At 49.6% G+C, this 12,262-nt stretch overlaps 1 protein-coding gene across 10 annotated transcripts in view; it reads right to left on the reverse strand.

Moving 5' to 3' along the window:
• Katnip (katanin interacting protein) overlaps nt 1–12,262 on the reverse strand; it is a 176,469-nt gene that overhangs the window by 22,374 nt on the left and 141,833 nt on the right. For all 10 annotated transcript variants that reach the window (XM_027404700.2, XM_027404697.2, XM_027404704.2 and 7 more), the window contains 3 exons: nt 10,871–11,741; nt 3,255–3,959; nt 2,140–2,351 (listed from right to left, as the gene is read on the reverse strand). In XM_027404700.2, the coding sequence (XP_027260501.1) occupies nt 2,140–2,351; nt 3,255–3,959; nt 10,871–11,741 (1,788 nt within the window). The remainder of the gene's footprint in view (nt 1–2,139; nt 2,352–3,254; nt 3,960–10,870; nt 11,742–12,262) is intronic.

The following is a 12,262-nucleotide window of genomic DNA, read 5'->3' on the forward strand; positions in this document are numbered from 1 at the left end:
AGAGGTTTTAGTGGTATCTACACAGTTTCTCTACCAGATTCATTGTCCCTCCCATGCCCAGGAAATCCTTGGGTCTGTTTCTGTGTGCCTTGCCTTCCTATCATGAGGTATGTGGGTGCCTAGAGCCTGGGACTACATCCCTACCCACAACTCTCACTGGCAGCTAAGGGGTGATGCTATGGTATTCAGACTTTCTCAATGTCTTTTATGGAGCCATAAGTTTACTGAGTGAAAGGGAAGGAAGACAGAAGAAAAGGATAGGGGAGGGAGAAGGGAGGAAAATGTGAAGGAGGAGGAATTTGGAGAAGAAGAGAGACAAGGAGTCAGGGAGACAGGGAGAAGAGAAGAGAGGAGGAAAGATGGAAGAAGAGAAGGATGGGATGGTGGAGGAGAAAAGGAGAGGGAAATAGGGAAGAGGCAGAGATGGAGGAAGAAGAGAGGTAGAAGGAAGGGAAGAGGAAGAAGAAAGATGGAGGGGGCAAGAGGGACAGTGGAGAGAGGAGGGGAAGGAAGAGGAGGGGAAACATAGAGAGAAGAGAGAGGAAGGAAAAAGAAAAAAGTGAGCCTCAAGCCATAGCAAGTGGCCCCTCACTTTGGCTGTTCAGAATTGGCATCTCAGGGTGAGCTGAGACCCCCTTATTGTGAGAGTTCCCAGTTGACCCCATGGGCAAGCAGGATGAACAGTCATGTCTCCTGATAGGTCACGGTGGGCTGCTACACCCTGCTTGAGGTCTCCATAAAAGATGAATTACTTTTTAGCTAGTATTAATTCTCCTGGGCTTCAGACAGGAATGGTGTAGGGCAAAAGGAAGCAAGAAGTTTGTCTTCCCTAGGACCAAGAGACCCCCTCCGGCCTTGCAGGTCAGGTCTATCAGCAACTCTCCAGGGCCTTGACATTTGGAAAACACTGGGCAGATAACAGACTTCAGGGTCAACTCCATGGAGAGCCATGGCTCAAGAGCAGGCTGTGCCATGCTTTGTGGCCCAGGGAAGGTTTGGAACATTTCAATTAATTACCACTTTTAAATGAGATAGTTTAAAACCCAGACTCTGGCTTCTCTTGAAAAGATCAGGAGAACAAGCAACAGTGGGCGATAAACTGTCTGGGCAGAGCTGCAGTCCCTTCTCCGGCTTCCACTCATTGCCCTCTTACCCTGTGCCTGCCTGGCTCTGCTGCTGTGGGAGGTGGTCTCTATGCCACTGCACTGGGAGGTGGCCTCTATGCCAGCTACTGCTTTCCTCACACACTTCTGTGGGCCAGCCTGTCTCCTGGGGCTTCTGGTTGTCCCATCTTTTTCTCACTCTTCTTTCTCCACATTACAAGACCTTCCCTGAGACATGGGGCCTTTCCATGTTCATCAGAGAACCCTGGCATCAACTCACTCTTGCCCATTTTCTTTGGCATTATACACTCAGATTCTGGCTTTGATACCTTCATGGTATACCCTCAGTTAAGGCACTTAATCAATGCCCTCAGCAGGAATACAACCTACAACCTACAACCTACTTGCCTTGGACCTGTGAATGGCTGGCTTCCAGGCCTGTACTAACAGGTTCAGCCCTGGCCATCGTTTTAATTTCAAGGTTGCCTACTGCAGGCATTTCTGTTCTACTCACAATGGTAAGTGACGAGAAGCCATCTTAAGCACACCCATATCCCTGCAGGGCTGCCAACCTCTATGTTTTACACACACACACACACACACACACACACACACACACACACACACACACACTCACACTCACACACACACACACACACACACAAACACGGCACTGAGCCCAACACCCAGCCTGTATTTCCTGGCTTTGATGAAAATTTGAATCCTTACTTCACTCTGGTTTAAAAAATAATAATAAATAATTAGAGGGTGAAATATGAAATACTGAATAGAAAATGAAATAGAAAAACAGGTTTGTCAAGGCAGCAGCCCCAGCAGGGTAAAGGATATCTATTTTACTTCCCCTCCCCGCTCTAAGTTAGGAGCAGTAATCCACTTAGGAGCTGTCCCAGCTTTCGGGAAGCTGAAGCAGGAAGGCAGTGAGTTCAAGGTCAGACAGTCTCCCAGGGTGAGACCTTGCCCTGAACAACAAAAGGAATCCATTTAGGGGTACTCCCCAGCCCCACTCCAGCCCTACCTGGTCCTGGGCAGCCAAGCCGGCCTGTGTGAAAGGCCGTTCATCCTGATCCTCACCATCATCAGCAGTGCTAGGCCTCTTTAGTGCCTCTTCAGGCTGAAAGCCACACAGGCTGTCAGCATCCATGTCAAAAGTCTCATCCAAGCAGAATATGGCCTCCAGGATGTCCTCGTCCATGGTGAAAAGGATAGTGTCTCCAAAGTGCTCAGGGGCTGGGCACATCACCAAGAAGAGAGAAGGTTCAGCTGGCCCCGGGCCCCAGTGATCTGCCATCCAGAACATGTTCTGGTGTCCCACACACTATGTGATCACAAGCAGCTGACAGTTCTGATGTGAGCCAACAGCTTGGTCCTCATTATTTCACTAAGCTGAGAGCCACTCTGATCTACTGTTGGGACCTCATGGAACAAGAATCCTTGTCATCTGTCACCAAGCAAGTCCCTGGTGTGTGAGAGGCACTAGATGTCCAACCCAGATCCCTGAGCCTGCTTCTGCTGTGCTGGGGAGATGGACCCCAGGAACTTGCACATGCTATGCAAGAGATCTACAATGAACTGTAGCCACAAAATCCCCTTGCTTCAAGTCTTGAGACAGCCCTATGAAGAGACCCAGACTGCCCTTGAACTCAGTCTATAGCCCACATGGGTATGGGGTAGGTGGGTAGTCTCGGGATGATTTCATTATCCACGCACAACCCTAGTGCTGGGATTACAGGTACACACTGCCTAGTCTGGCTTCCTGTGGGCCCTTTTATGAGGCACCTCCTCTACAAGGGGTATGGGTATTCAGCTCCCAGCCTTGGAAGCTGGGCTCCAGTGACTGGCTGGCCCATGGCCTTCCCAAACACTCTACCCCTTTGCCTTAAGGCAAGAAAGATGCTACAATTCATGACTCTGACTTACAGAAAAGCTCCTTCTCAGGTTCAGGATCCTGGTCCCTAGACAGACACTTAGTGTTAAGAGGCTCTGGCCCACCCATGCTGGAGGAGGTGAGGGGTACAGCATGTCTATAAAGAGGACTTTATCAGTCCTGGGCTAGCTCATGGGTTCCGCCCCCCCCCCATGGCTCATCAAGCAGCAAACGACTTCTAGAACATCCCTACAGATATACTGTACCTCCCATTAGGGTTCCCGAGGCTTTGGCAATTTCTCCTTCAAAGATGCACTGTGTATCCAACAGCATGGTGATGTCCTTCACACCACGGAAGGAGTGTATTCGAGACTTATTGTAATTCCAAATCCTAATCAGGGCAACTTGGCAAGCATGTGTGAACTCGATGGAGATGGAGTGGGTCATGCCTGGTGTGAAGGGTGCCAGCCAGACATGCATGTCATCCTGCGTCCTGTTCACCCCATCAATGAGGTTAGAGACTACACGTGGGTCTTTCCCGTACGCTGGTAAAATGTTGATATCAGGGGGGTCCGCTGTAATGCTGGAGATCTGCACTGGCTCCCCTGTGGAGCTGAATATCTCTATGCCATTAAGGCCAACGTAGTGTCTGTCTCCCCAGGTAGACTTGATGTCAATGACCAAGTGCTGTCCATAAGGAAGGACTGGGATTTTAAAGTCACTGTCACCATCTGTCTCTATGGAGGGCTCTGGCTCCTCCTTTCTGCAAGGGGCTGGGGGTTCCTCATACCGGCTGCTCCTCTGCTGCTTCAGGAACTCATCTAGGATGTCCCCCTGTGGCTCCAGGGCAGAGATGCGGCCCCGGTGGGCATGGTCAAAGGCCGTGAGGGAGTCCCATGATGCATGCAGTGCATGCTCCTTCTCGCCATACCACTGCAACCAAGGCAGGGTCCCCGGGACCTGAGTGTCTTCTGAAAGAGAGAACACAGGACGGGGTAACACCCTGTTAGTGTCACACCCTGGAAACTGCCTCATGAAATGTCTCTTAGCTGCCTTGGCTGTCCCATGGCCTGAGAGGCCTTGTGACATCTGGGATTCTTTAGTGTTGGCTTTGGGGTCTAGACTCCCATTTCAGAAAAGACAAGGAGTATTTTTAATAGGCTTTGAACTTTCTAGGAGTACAACTATTATACAAATCAGGAGAAGGGCTTCACTTAGAATCCTGAATGTTCTAATCTTGAAGGATGGTATGTTGCAGGCTTGCCCTCCAGATTGTGGCACTACTGGGAGGGGGTGGAGCCTTTAGGAGGTGGGGCCATATACCTGAAGGGAACTCTGGGATATGGGTCTCTGTTCTTCCTTTCTTTACTTTCTAGCTACCATGAGGTGAACAGCTTCCTCCACCACATGCTACCACCATCACATGCTGCCTCACTGTGGGCCCAAAGCAAAATGGCCAAACAGTTCAGACCTGGAGCCTTTGAAACTGTGAGACTTAGTAAACCCATTCTCTTTGAAAGTTGTCTGTCTCAGGTACCATGGCGACAGGAAGCTGACCCAGGAAGGCTATTTTAATGTTGGAAACTCTACCAGAAGTCATCCCGCTTTGAAACTCACATAGCCAGGGACACATCGTGGCCCACAGGGTCTGAGTTGGTCACAGTGTGGGCTGCACTGCAATGGAGGCTGGCCTATCATGTGACTCTGACGGCACTACAAGGCATTATTTAACAGCAGGAAGAATGTTCAAGAACGAATGCTAGATCTACAGTCCTAGCACTTGTCTGTGGAGGCCATGTGTACTAAAAGGTAAGGCACCTGTCTACTCCCACACATGGGACACAAACCAGTCCTCCGAGAGAGGCTCTGAAGCCCCCTTCTCAGAATCTATGAGCCCAGTGTGAACACCGCAGTGGCCTATCCAGGCAGCCAAGCACAGCAATGATCATCCAGAGGTGTCACTGTGAGTCGACAGTGGCACTGCCATTTTATGTAGTTTCCTGACTGCTTTTTAGGGGGCCTGGTACCATCAATTATCTCCTCTCTAGAATCTTCCAGCACTTCTTCCTCCAGTGCTTCCTGCTGCTCGCTCTGCCTGCAGACATGCATAAATCTCTCCTGCCTAGAAAAGGAAGGGTACCAGATCCTGTGGCTTCCTCCCATCATGCCCTGTCCTCCTCTTTTCTGTGTGGATACCCTGCTTCCTGTTGTAATAGCAGCCTCTCACCCCATCCTAAATGCAGACTCCCTTCTTTGGGGAACAAGCCTCAGCTTTCTGGAGACCCCACTTGCAGTCCCTCCACACTGAAGCTAAGGGGGCTGTCATTCCCCTGCCTGAGTCAGACCGATGGGATATATGCTGGAATTGTGAGGGCCCATTTGACTACACTGCAGGGAACCTGCCTAAAAATGATGCCAACTTGGTAGCAGGAGCCAAAGATACAGAGAAACCCCGGTGGTCTTATCTGAGCTCTTGCATCCATCTGTTCCTGAGAGCAGACCCCTGGTGGCTTTTTGCACTTTGGATGCCTAAGAAAGACACCTATGGGTCTCAGAACTCCCCATTGACATGACTTTCTACAAGAGACAGTGACTTCTCAGTCTTTTGTCAATCTTCACTTCATGCATGACATCCCAGACAAAGCTTTTGCATTTGATAGTCCCTGTCCCAGTGGTTCAGGAGACATACCACTTCTGCCTTCTATCTTCCTGGCTCAGGGAGCTAGCTAGCTCCTTCCTTCCTTCCTTCCTTCCTTCCTTCCTTCCTTCCTTCCTTCCTTTTTCCTCCCTCCCTCCCTCCCTCCTTCCTTTCTCCCTTCCTTCCTAGCCTCCTTGTGATCTCCCTTTCCTTTCCTTTCCTTCTTATCTTGCCACCCTCTTGTTCTTTATCCCCCCATTCTCCCAGCTTTGCCTTTCCACTTCTGCCCCTTTTCCAATTGGGCTCCTTGCTCCTCTCACAGGTTTGATCCTTGGTCCCTTTATCCCTTCCTAGGTATTCCTTCATGCTATCCATAGTCCTTCAACACCCTTTACAGCAGAGTTTGTCACTCTTCCTTCCTTCCCTTTCCTTCCTTCCCTTCACTTCTTTCCTTCTTTCCTTTCCCTTTCCTTCCTTCCCTTCCTTCTTTCTTCTTTTCCTTCCTTCCTTCTTCCTTCCTTCCTTCCTTTCCTTCCCTCCCTTCCCTCCCTTTCCTCCTTTCCCCCTCCTTTCCTTTCTCCTTTCCCTTTCCTTGTTCCCTCCCTTCCCTCCCTTCCCTCCCTTTCCCTTCCCTCCCTTCCCTCCCTCCCTCCCTCCCCCCTCCCTTTCTCCCTTTTTGTGAAATGGGGGTTTTACTACATAGCTCAGGCTAGCCTCAAACTTGTGATCTCCCTGCCCCAGCTTCCAGAATTTCAGGAGCACAGGTATGCCCACCACAGCCAGCCTACCCACAGCTTCTTATCACAGTAGTGCCACCCTCTTGTTCTAACCCAGCCATCACTATCAGCCCCCATGGGTCTCCCAGCTCCCACATAGGCACTGCCCAATTTTAGATCCACTTCTGCAAGGGTCCCTCATTTCCAATGACCAGACCACTGGGCTCCTTGCTGGTGGCAGATAGGAAGAAGGGGTCAGGACAGGCACAGGAGATCTCACAGGTGACAGCCTCCAGGCTGATCTGGGGGACTGAAAGCAAGAAGCTGGTGTGGACAGGCCTTCCTATCCCAGCAAACACTTCCTAGGTATTCCTCGAACCTCATGCTATCTGTACATAGTCTGGTCACTTCAACACCCTAAGCCATGAGCCTACAGCAGAGTTTGTCACACACCACTCTCATTACCATGAACCCTGTCCACAGGGCTCTGATGTGACTTTTCTTAGTTCTACAAACTCCATTTCCCCCAGTGCCACTGCCATTCTGCTCCACCCCACCGGACGCCTGTCCAAGGACATATTAGGAGTCGTCTCCAGTGGGGCTTTGTCCTTCTGTGACCTCTACTGGGAGAGCTCTTCCTCCAGTTGCTTACTTCCTTCCAGTGGCCCCTGTCACCTCATCCTTGCTCCCTGCCATGCCCCAATGCCACACATAGATAGTATAAGGTACTAGAAATACCTAGGAAGTGTTTGCTAGGACAGGAAGGCCTGTTCACACCAGCTTCTTGCCTTTAGTCTCCCAGATCAGCCTGGAGGCTGTCACTTGCAGGTTCTCCCATGCATGTCCTATCCCCTTCTTCCTATCTCCCATCATTAAGGAGCCAAGAAGTCCCTACATTCTCTCCTCACAGAGGCTGGTGTGACAAGTGGCAGAAGAAGCTCTAGCATGGCTGTCATCACTTGTGTCTCTGTGATCTGAGTTCCTCTGACTGAAAGCAATGGCAGGTTGGCCCACAAGCATGCCAGGAGACACTAAGCACCACACATCAAGAACTTGGCCGGTGTGCCTCTGCCAGGGAGCAGGGACTTGGCATTTCTTCTAAGTCTGCCTTTCAGACTCTTTTCTGAGTTGCATACTTGGTTCTAAAAGGAGAGGTGTAGACTTTCTCCTGGTCCTCTCGGGTGTGATGGCAGCTGGACATCCATATGTCTCCATGTGTCTTTCTGTCTGCTGGGAACATGTTCTATCTACTGCTCTGGACCAAGCTAAGGCTTGGCCTGTCACTAGTGACAATCCTATCCTAAATCTGCTAGACAAGAAGTTTCTTTTTTTTTTCTTTTTTGTGGTACTAAGGAAGAAACACTGTCTTATTAAGCCATGTCCCCAGTCCCAATCCTAAACCCAAATGGGCAGCAGAAAGCAATGGTGTCCATCTGGAGCCTATGCAGTCTGGAAGGACCTATGATGATGACATGACTGAATCCAAGTTGCCAAAGACTATTCCTGTATGGAGTCAGCTATGATGCTTGATGTTTATAAGTTGTCCTCACATCTGCATCATTGGTAACTAACACAAGAAACATGGATGGACAAGGGCAAACATCTGCACCGATGGTCACTAACACAAGAAACAAAGACGGATGAACACAAGAGCCACCTTTCTTGCAGTGAACCAACTTCAACTATTGCTGATTGGGTAAGGGAGGGACACCTGACCCAAGTTCACCAATCAGGTCCCCTGAGACTCTGGAACTGGCTGCAAGGCCCAAAGCCAGCACTGAGTCACTCAGACCTGAGAGCCCTTTAGCTGTCTATGAACAAACTAGTGAGGAAAAGGGTGCCTGGAGGACTTGTATGAGGAGAACCAAGGGGACAGGGAGAAGATGCTATTTGCCTTTGGCATCAGAGTACCTGAGTTCTCCATCTACTCCTGCTCAGAGTAAAGGCTGATGAGCCCTCATCTACCTACTTCCAGAATGCACATGGCATTATAGTAAAATCTGATTCCCTGCTGAGCCACACTGAAGACACAGACTCACCATGGTGAGGGCAGAGCTCTGCAGCCACTGTGAGCTTACTCACTCCACTAGCATTTTGGTGGACTCAGCAAGCACACTTCTTGGAGGCCCAGACATGGGCTTTGGCACTGGGGTGATTGGTAATAACACAATTTCTAAACAACTTTCCTCATTAGCAAAACCAGCTAACAAACATTAAATCTCAAGGGCTCTATTCTTAATGTGTCACTGAGCCAAGCAGGGAAATGTCTGGAAAGAAACTAAAGTGAGATCTAGGCCTATGAACTTGAACGGTTGGACTGTTGCCCGTCACCAAGAACTCCCTGCTGCTCCTTGTCTGTTTAAAGCCTGGTTGACCATTCAGTGAACACTGGCAGCTCTGCTAATCAGCCCCAAGAGTTCTGGCTCCAAGCATGGAGGGTAGGGCTGAACCACCATGGTTCAAATTCTATACTAGCCTCACTGGCTGTGTGAAAGGAAAACCCAGGAAAGTTACTTAAGCTTTACTTTTTAATCTGCAAGATGGGGCTGTCAAGAGGGTTCAGAATCATTAAGGTTGGACCAGACCTTGGCAAAGAGAAGCACACACAGATCCAAGTCCTGAAGCTGCTTGTCACCACTGTCCTGCCCCACAGCATGTCACCTGAAGCAGGCTTTCATACTCATAAAACTTCTCTATCTGAACTATATTGTTTTCTTCAGTGTGTGTGTGTGTGTGTGTCTGTGTGTCTGTGTGTTTGTGTGTGGGGGGGTGGGGGGGTTGGTGCATGTATACATAGATTTGCATGCCTGTGGTTGGAAGACAACCCTTGGTCATCACCTTCAGTGGATATCCACATCCTCTGAGACAAGGTCTCTCACTAGCCTGGATATCATTATTTGGTTAGACTGGCTGGCTAACAAGGAATCTTACTGCCTCTGACTCCCCAAATCTGGGACTAGGGGGGTTTGGGGGATCAACTCAGATCCTCAAGTACTTTGCCTACCACCCCCCCATACATGCCCCTGATCATTTTAATGTGTTTCTGGAGGCAGGGTCTTTCTATGTAGCAGAGGTCAGTCTAGAGCTGGTGATACTCCTGCCTCAGTGCTCTGAGTGTAGAGGTTCCAGGCTTAGTCCCACCATGCTCCTTTGAGGTTTCCTGATTTCTACTCATTCTCAGAGTCTAAATGAGAGGTGGGCACCAGCAAAGACCCAGAGGGCAGCCTGTGGTTAGGTGGGTTAGTCCTCAGAGTCTGAGGGATTTGCTCTGTATCTGATGTGACACATGAAGGACCAACCAGATGCTCATTGATACAATGAATAGAGATGATTCACTAAGGACAAGCAGGGACTCCTGTGGTCACACCAACAATAGGCAGAATCAGAGTAGAGGTGACACAGGCTGGAGAAGGGGGAGCGGAAGCAGCAACCATCTACTGGGGCCTGCTTCTCTGCCAGGTACCTGATAAACACAGCCCAGGAATCTCAGGAGACCATCCACAATCTCTGTGGTGCAGCTCGTATCCGTTACATCTGAGGGAGGGAATGTTTTGTAGGGGCTTTGTTGGAATAGGGTGAAGGGAGCTAAAACTGAGGCCCAGTAGGTCTTGGGGGAGGGTTAGTATATGACACAAGCTGATATCTCACTCATAACTTGTTGAACACTCCCCAAGTGCCAGGCTCTGTTGCTTCACTGAAGTCACTGTCTTGTCTGTTCCTCACATCTCTAACAAAGGTGTGTCAATCCTACCTTACAGATGAAGACACTGAAGCTCAGAGAGAAAAGAGCCTGCAAACAGCCAGATTTATCCAGATGGCTTCACTATAAAGTCATCCATAATACAGGGGCAGTCTGAATGACCCTACCCGTCACTCTGGTACCCTCTTATACAGATGGACACAGAATACCCCTCCCCCATAATACTCTCCTTATTCAGAATGGACATGCAGACCAGACCCTGAACCTTGTTCAAAATAATCAGCCTCAGTTGCTATCACTGTAAAATAAGACTTTTCCATACTCCCAGTTTGTACCAAAAAAAGAAAAAGGAGACTGGCACTAGCCATGGATTCCTGAAGGCAAGAAACAAGACTGTGGAGTGGTGGCTGCCTCCTTCCAATGGCCTTGGACCCTCTGGCCACCACCCTACAATGCCCAGAAGTTCTTTCTCTACCCAGGCTAGTGTCACCTGTGTTCAGCACCATCCTAGGGTTGTCTTCTAATAGAGTCGGGGAAGTTACTAGGGACTAATGACTTTATCAAAGGTGGAGAATGAAGTCCAGGTCGGAAAAACCATGTACAGCAAGAAAAAATGGGCCAAGAGACAGATCCTGGTGCCAGTGACAATCATATGTAGTAGTTCAACATTCAGAGTACCCAGTTACCCCTCTTTGAACCACCTCTCTGGCTGAGACAGTGGATTTGTGATTCCTACTTGAGAAAAGTGCCCCCTTGTTGTATAGGTAAGGCAACCAGAGTCCAGGGAAACAAATGGCTTTATGCCAAATGAGGCTTCTCAAAGCTTACCTTTGCTGGCTGGCTGGTCATCACCATGGCTACCGCTGGCATCCTTCTTCAGGGCCCTCCTCCCACTAGCAGGGCGATCCCTGTTAGGAGGCTGGCTAAAGATGTCTAAGTCATCACCACAGGCTTTGGAGGATGCCTTCTGGGGTCTCTCTTCAGTGATGACATTCCAGCTGCTAGTCCTCCCTTGCTCACGCCGAGGACCTTTTTCCCTGGTCTCTACCTCTCCAGGAGCATCACCAATGACATCATCCAATGGAAGCCTGCTCTTCTGTTCCAGATCCTTTTCAGGACTGAGCCACAGGGGTTTGGGCTTCCTGCCTGCCTGTTTCTTGTCCATCCCTGCTAGAGAAGGCTGTAACCAGTGTGGGGTTTTCCCAGAGAGTTCAGGGATTCTCTTGCCTTTGAGGTTTTCCAGCTGTTGGATCAAAGAGGGTTCCTCTTCTAGAGGAGGACATTTCCAAGTAGAGGAAGAAGAGACACTGGGTCCATCACCCATTGAGGCAGGGGCTGCCAACGGTCTTACATCTTCCTCTAACTTGGACAAACTGTCCTTTGGGCAATGAGTAGAATTCACCTTTTCATCAGGGAAATCTTGTGAGGAAGCTGTAATATTCACCAAGGCTTCAGCTGGCTGTGAGCAGTTGTGCCCAAGCTCCTCGTCCCCATTCATGCCAGCCATCTTAAGGACACCTTTGTTTTCTTCCCAGCCAGCACTCAGGGCCTTCTCTGAGCTCTCATTCTTCTCGCTCTGAAGGTCAACAGGGATGGTACAATCAAAAGGGGCTTTGCCTTCTCCTTTGTCTAATACGCCATCAAAGATGAGGCTTTTGTTGACATAGAGTTTCACGTTCTTGGCACCAATATCAAGATCCTGAATGCACAAAATGGAACAAAAGGAAAACGTGTGTCATCAGACTGATGTGTCAGACTGTGGAAGTGAAGATGCCCCCAAACAGAAATGTAAAGTGCCAGAAATGGGAGCACTCTAGAGCTGAGCCAGCAGCTGTGAAATGGACTCCCCCTTCCTCTCTCTGCAAAGCCGTGCATACTCTAGGAATCAAAGAACTTTCTCAAAGAGGCAGACTCCGGTGCTGTCTTGGCTTTCATCGCCTCCTGTCAGGACACTGGTAATGGCCCACTAATTGGTCTCACTGCTTCCTGGTCTCTTGCTGCTTCATCCTGATTCACACTGCCACCAGAGTTCACCTCCTACAGGAGCAAAGATGCCTCATCACTCCCTGGTGACACCCTTCACGGCTTTTCACAGCCTATAGCAGCATTCTTTAAAGATTGGCTCCAGCTGGGTGTCGTGGTGTATGTCTGTCATCCTGGCACTTTCCAGGTCCCAGGACATAGTGAGTTTGAGGCCAGCATGAACTACAAAGTAAGATT

Source organism: Cricetulus griseus, chromosome 3 (genome assembly GCF_003668045.3).
Source record: "Cricetulus griseus strain 17A/GY chromosome 3, alternate assembly CriGri-PICRH-1.0, whole genome shotgun sequence".
Lineage (NCBI taxonomy): Eukaryota > Metazoa > Chordata > Mammalia > Rodentia > Cricetidae > Cricetulus > Cricetulus griseus.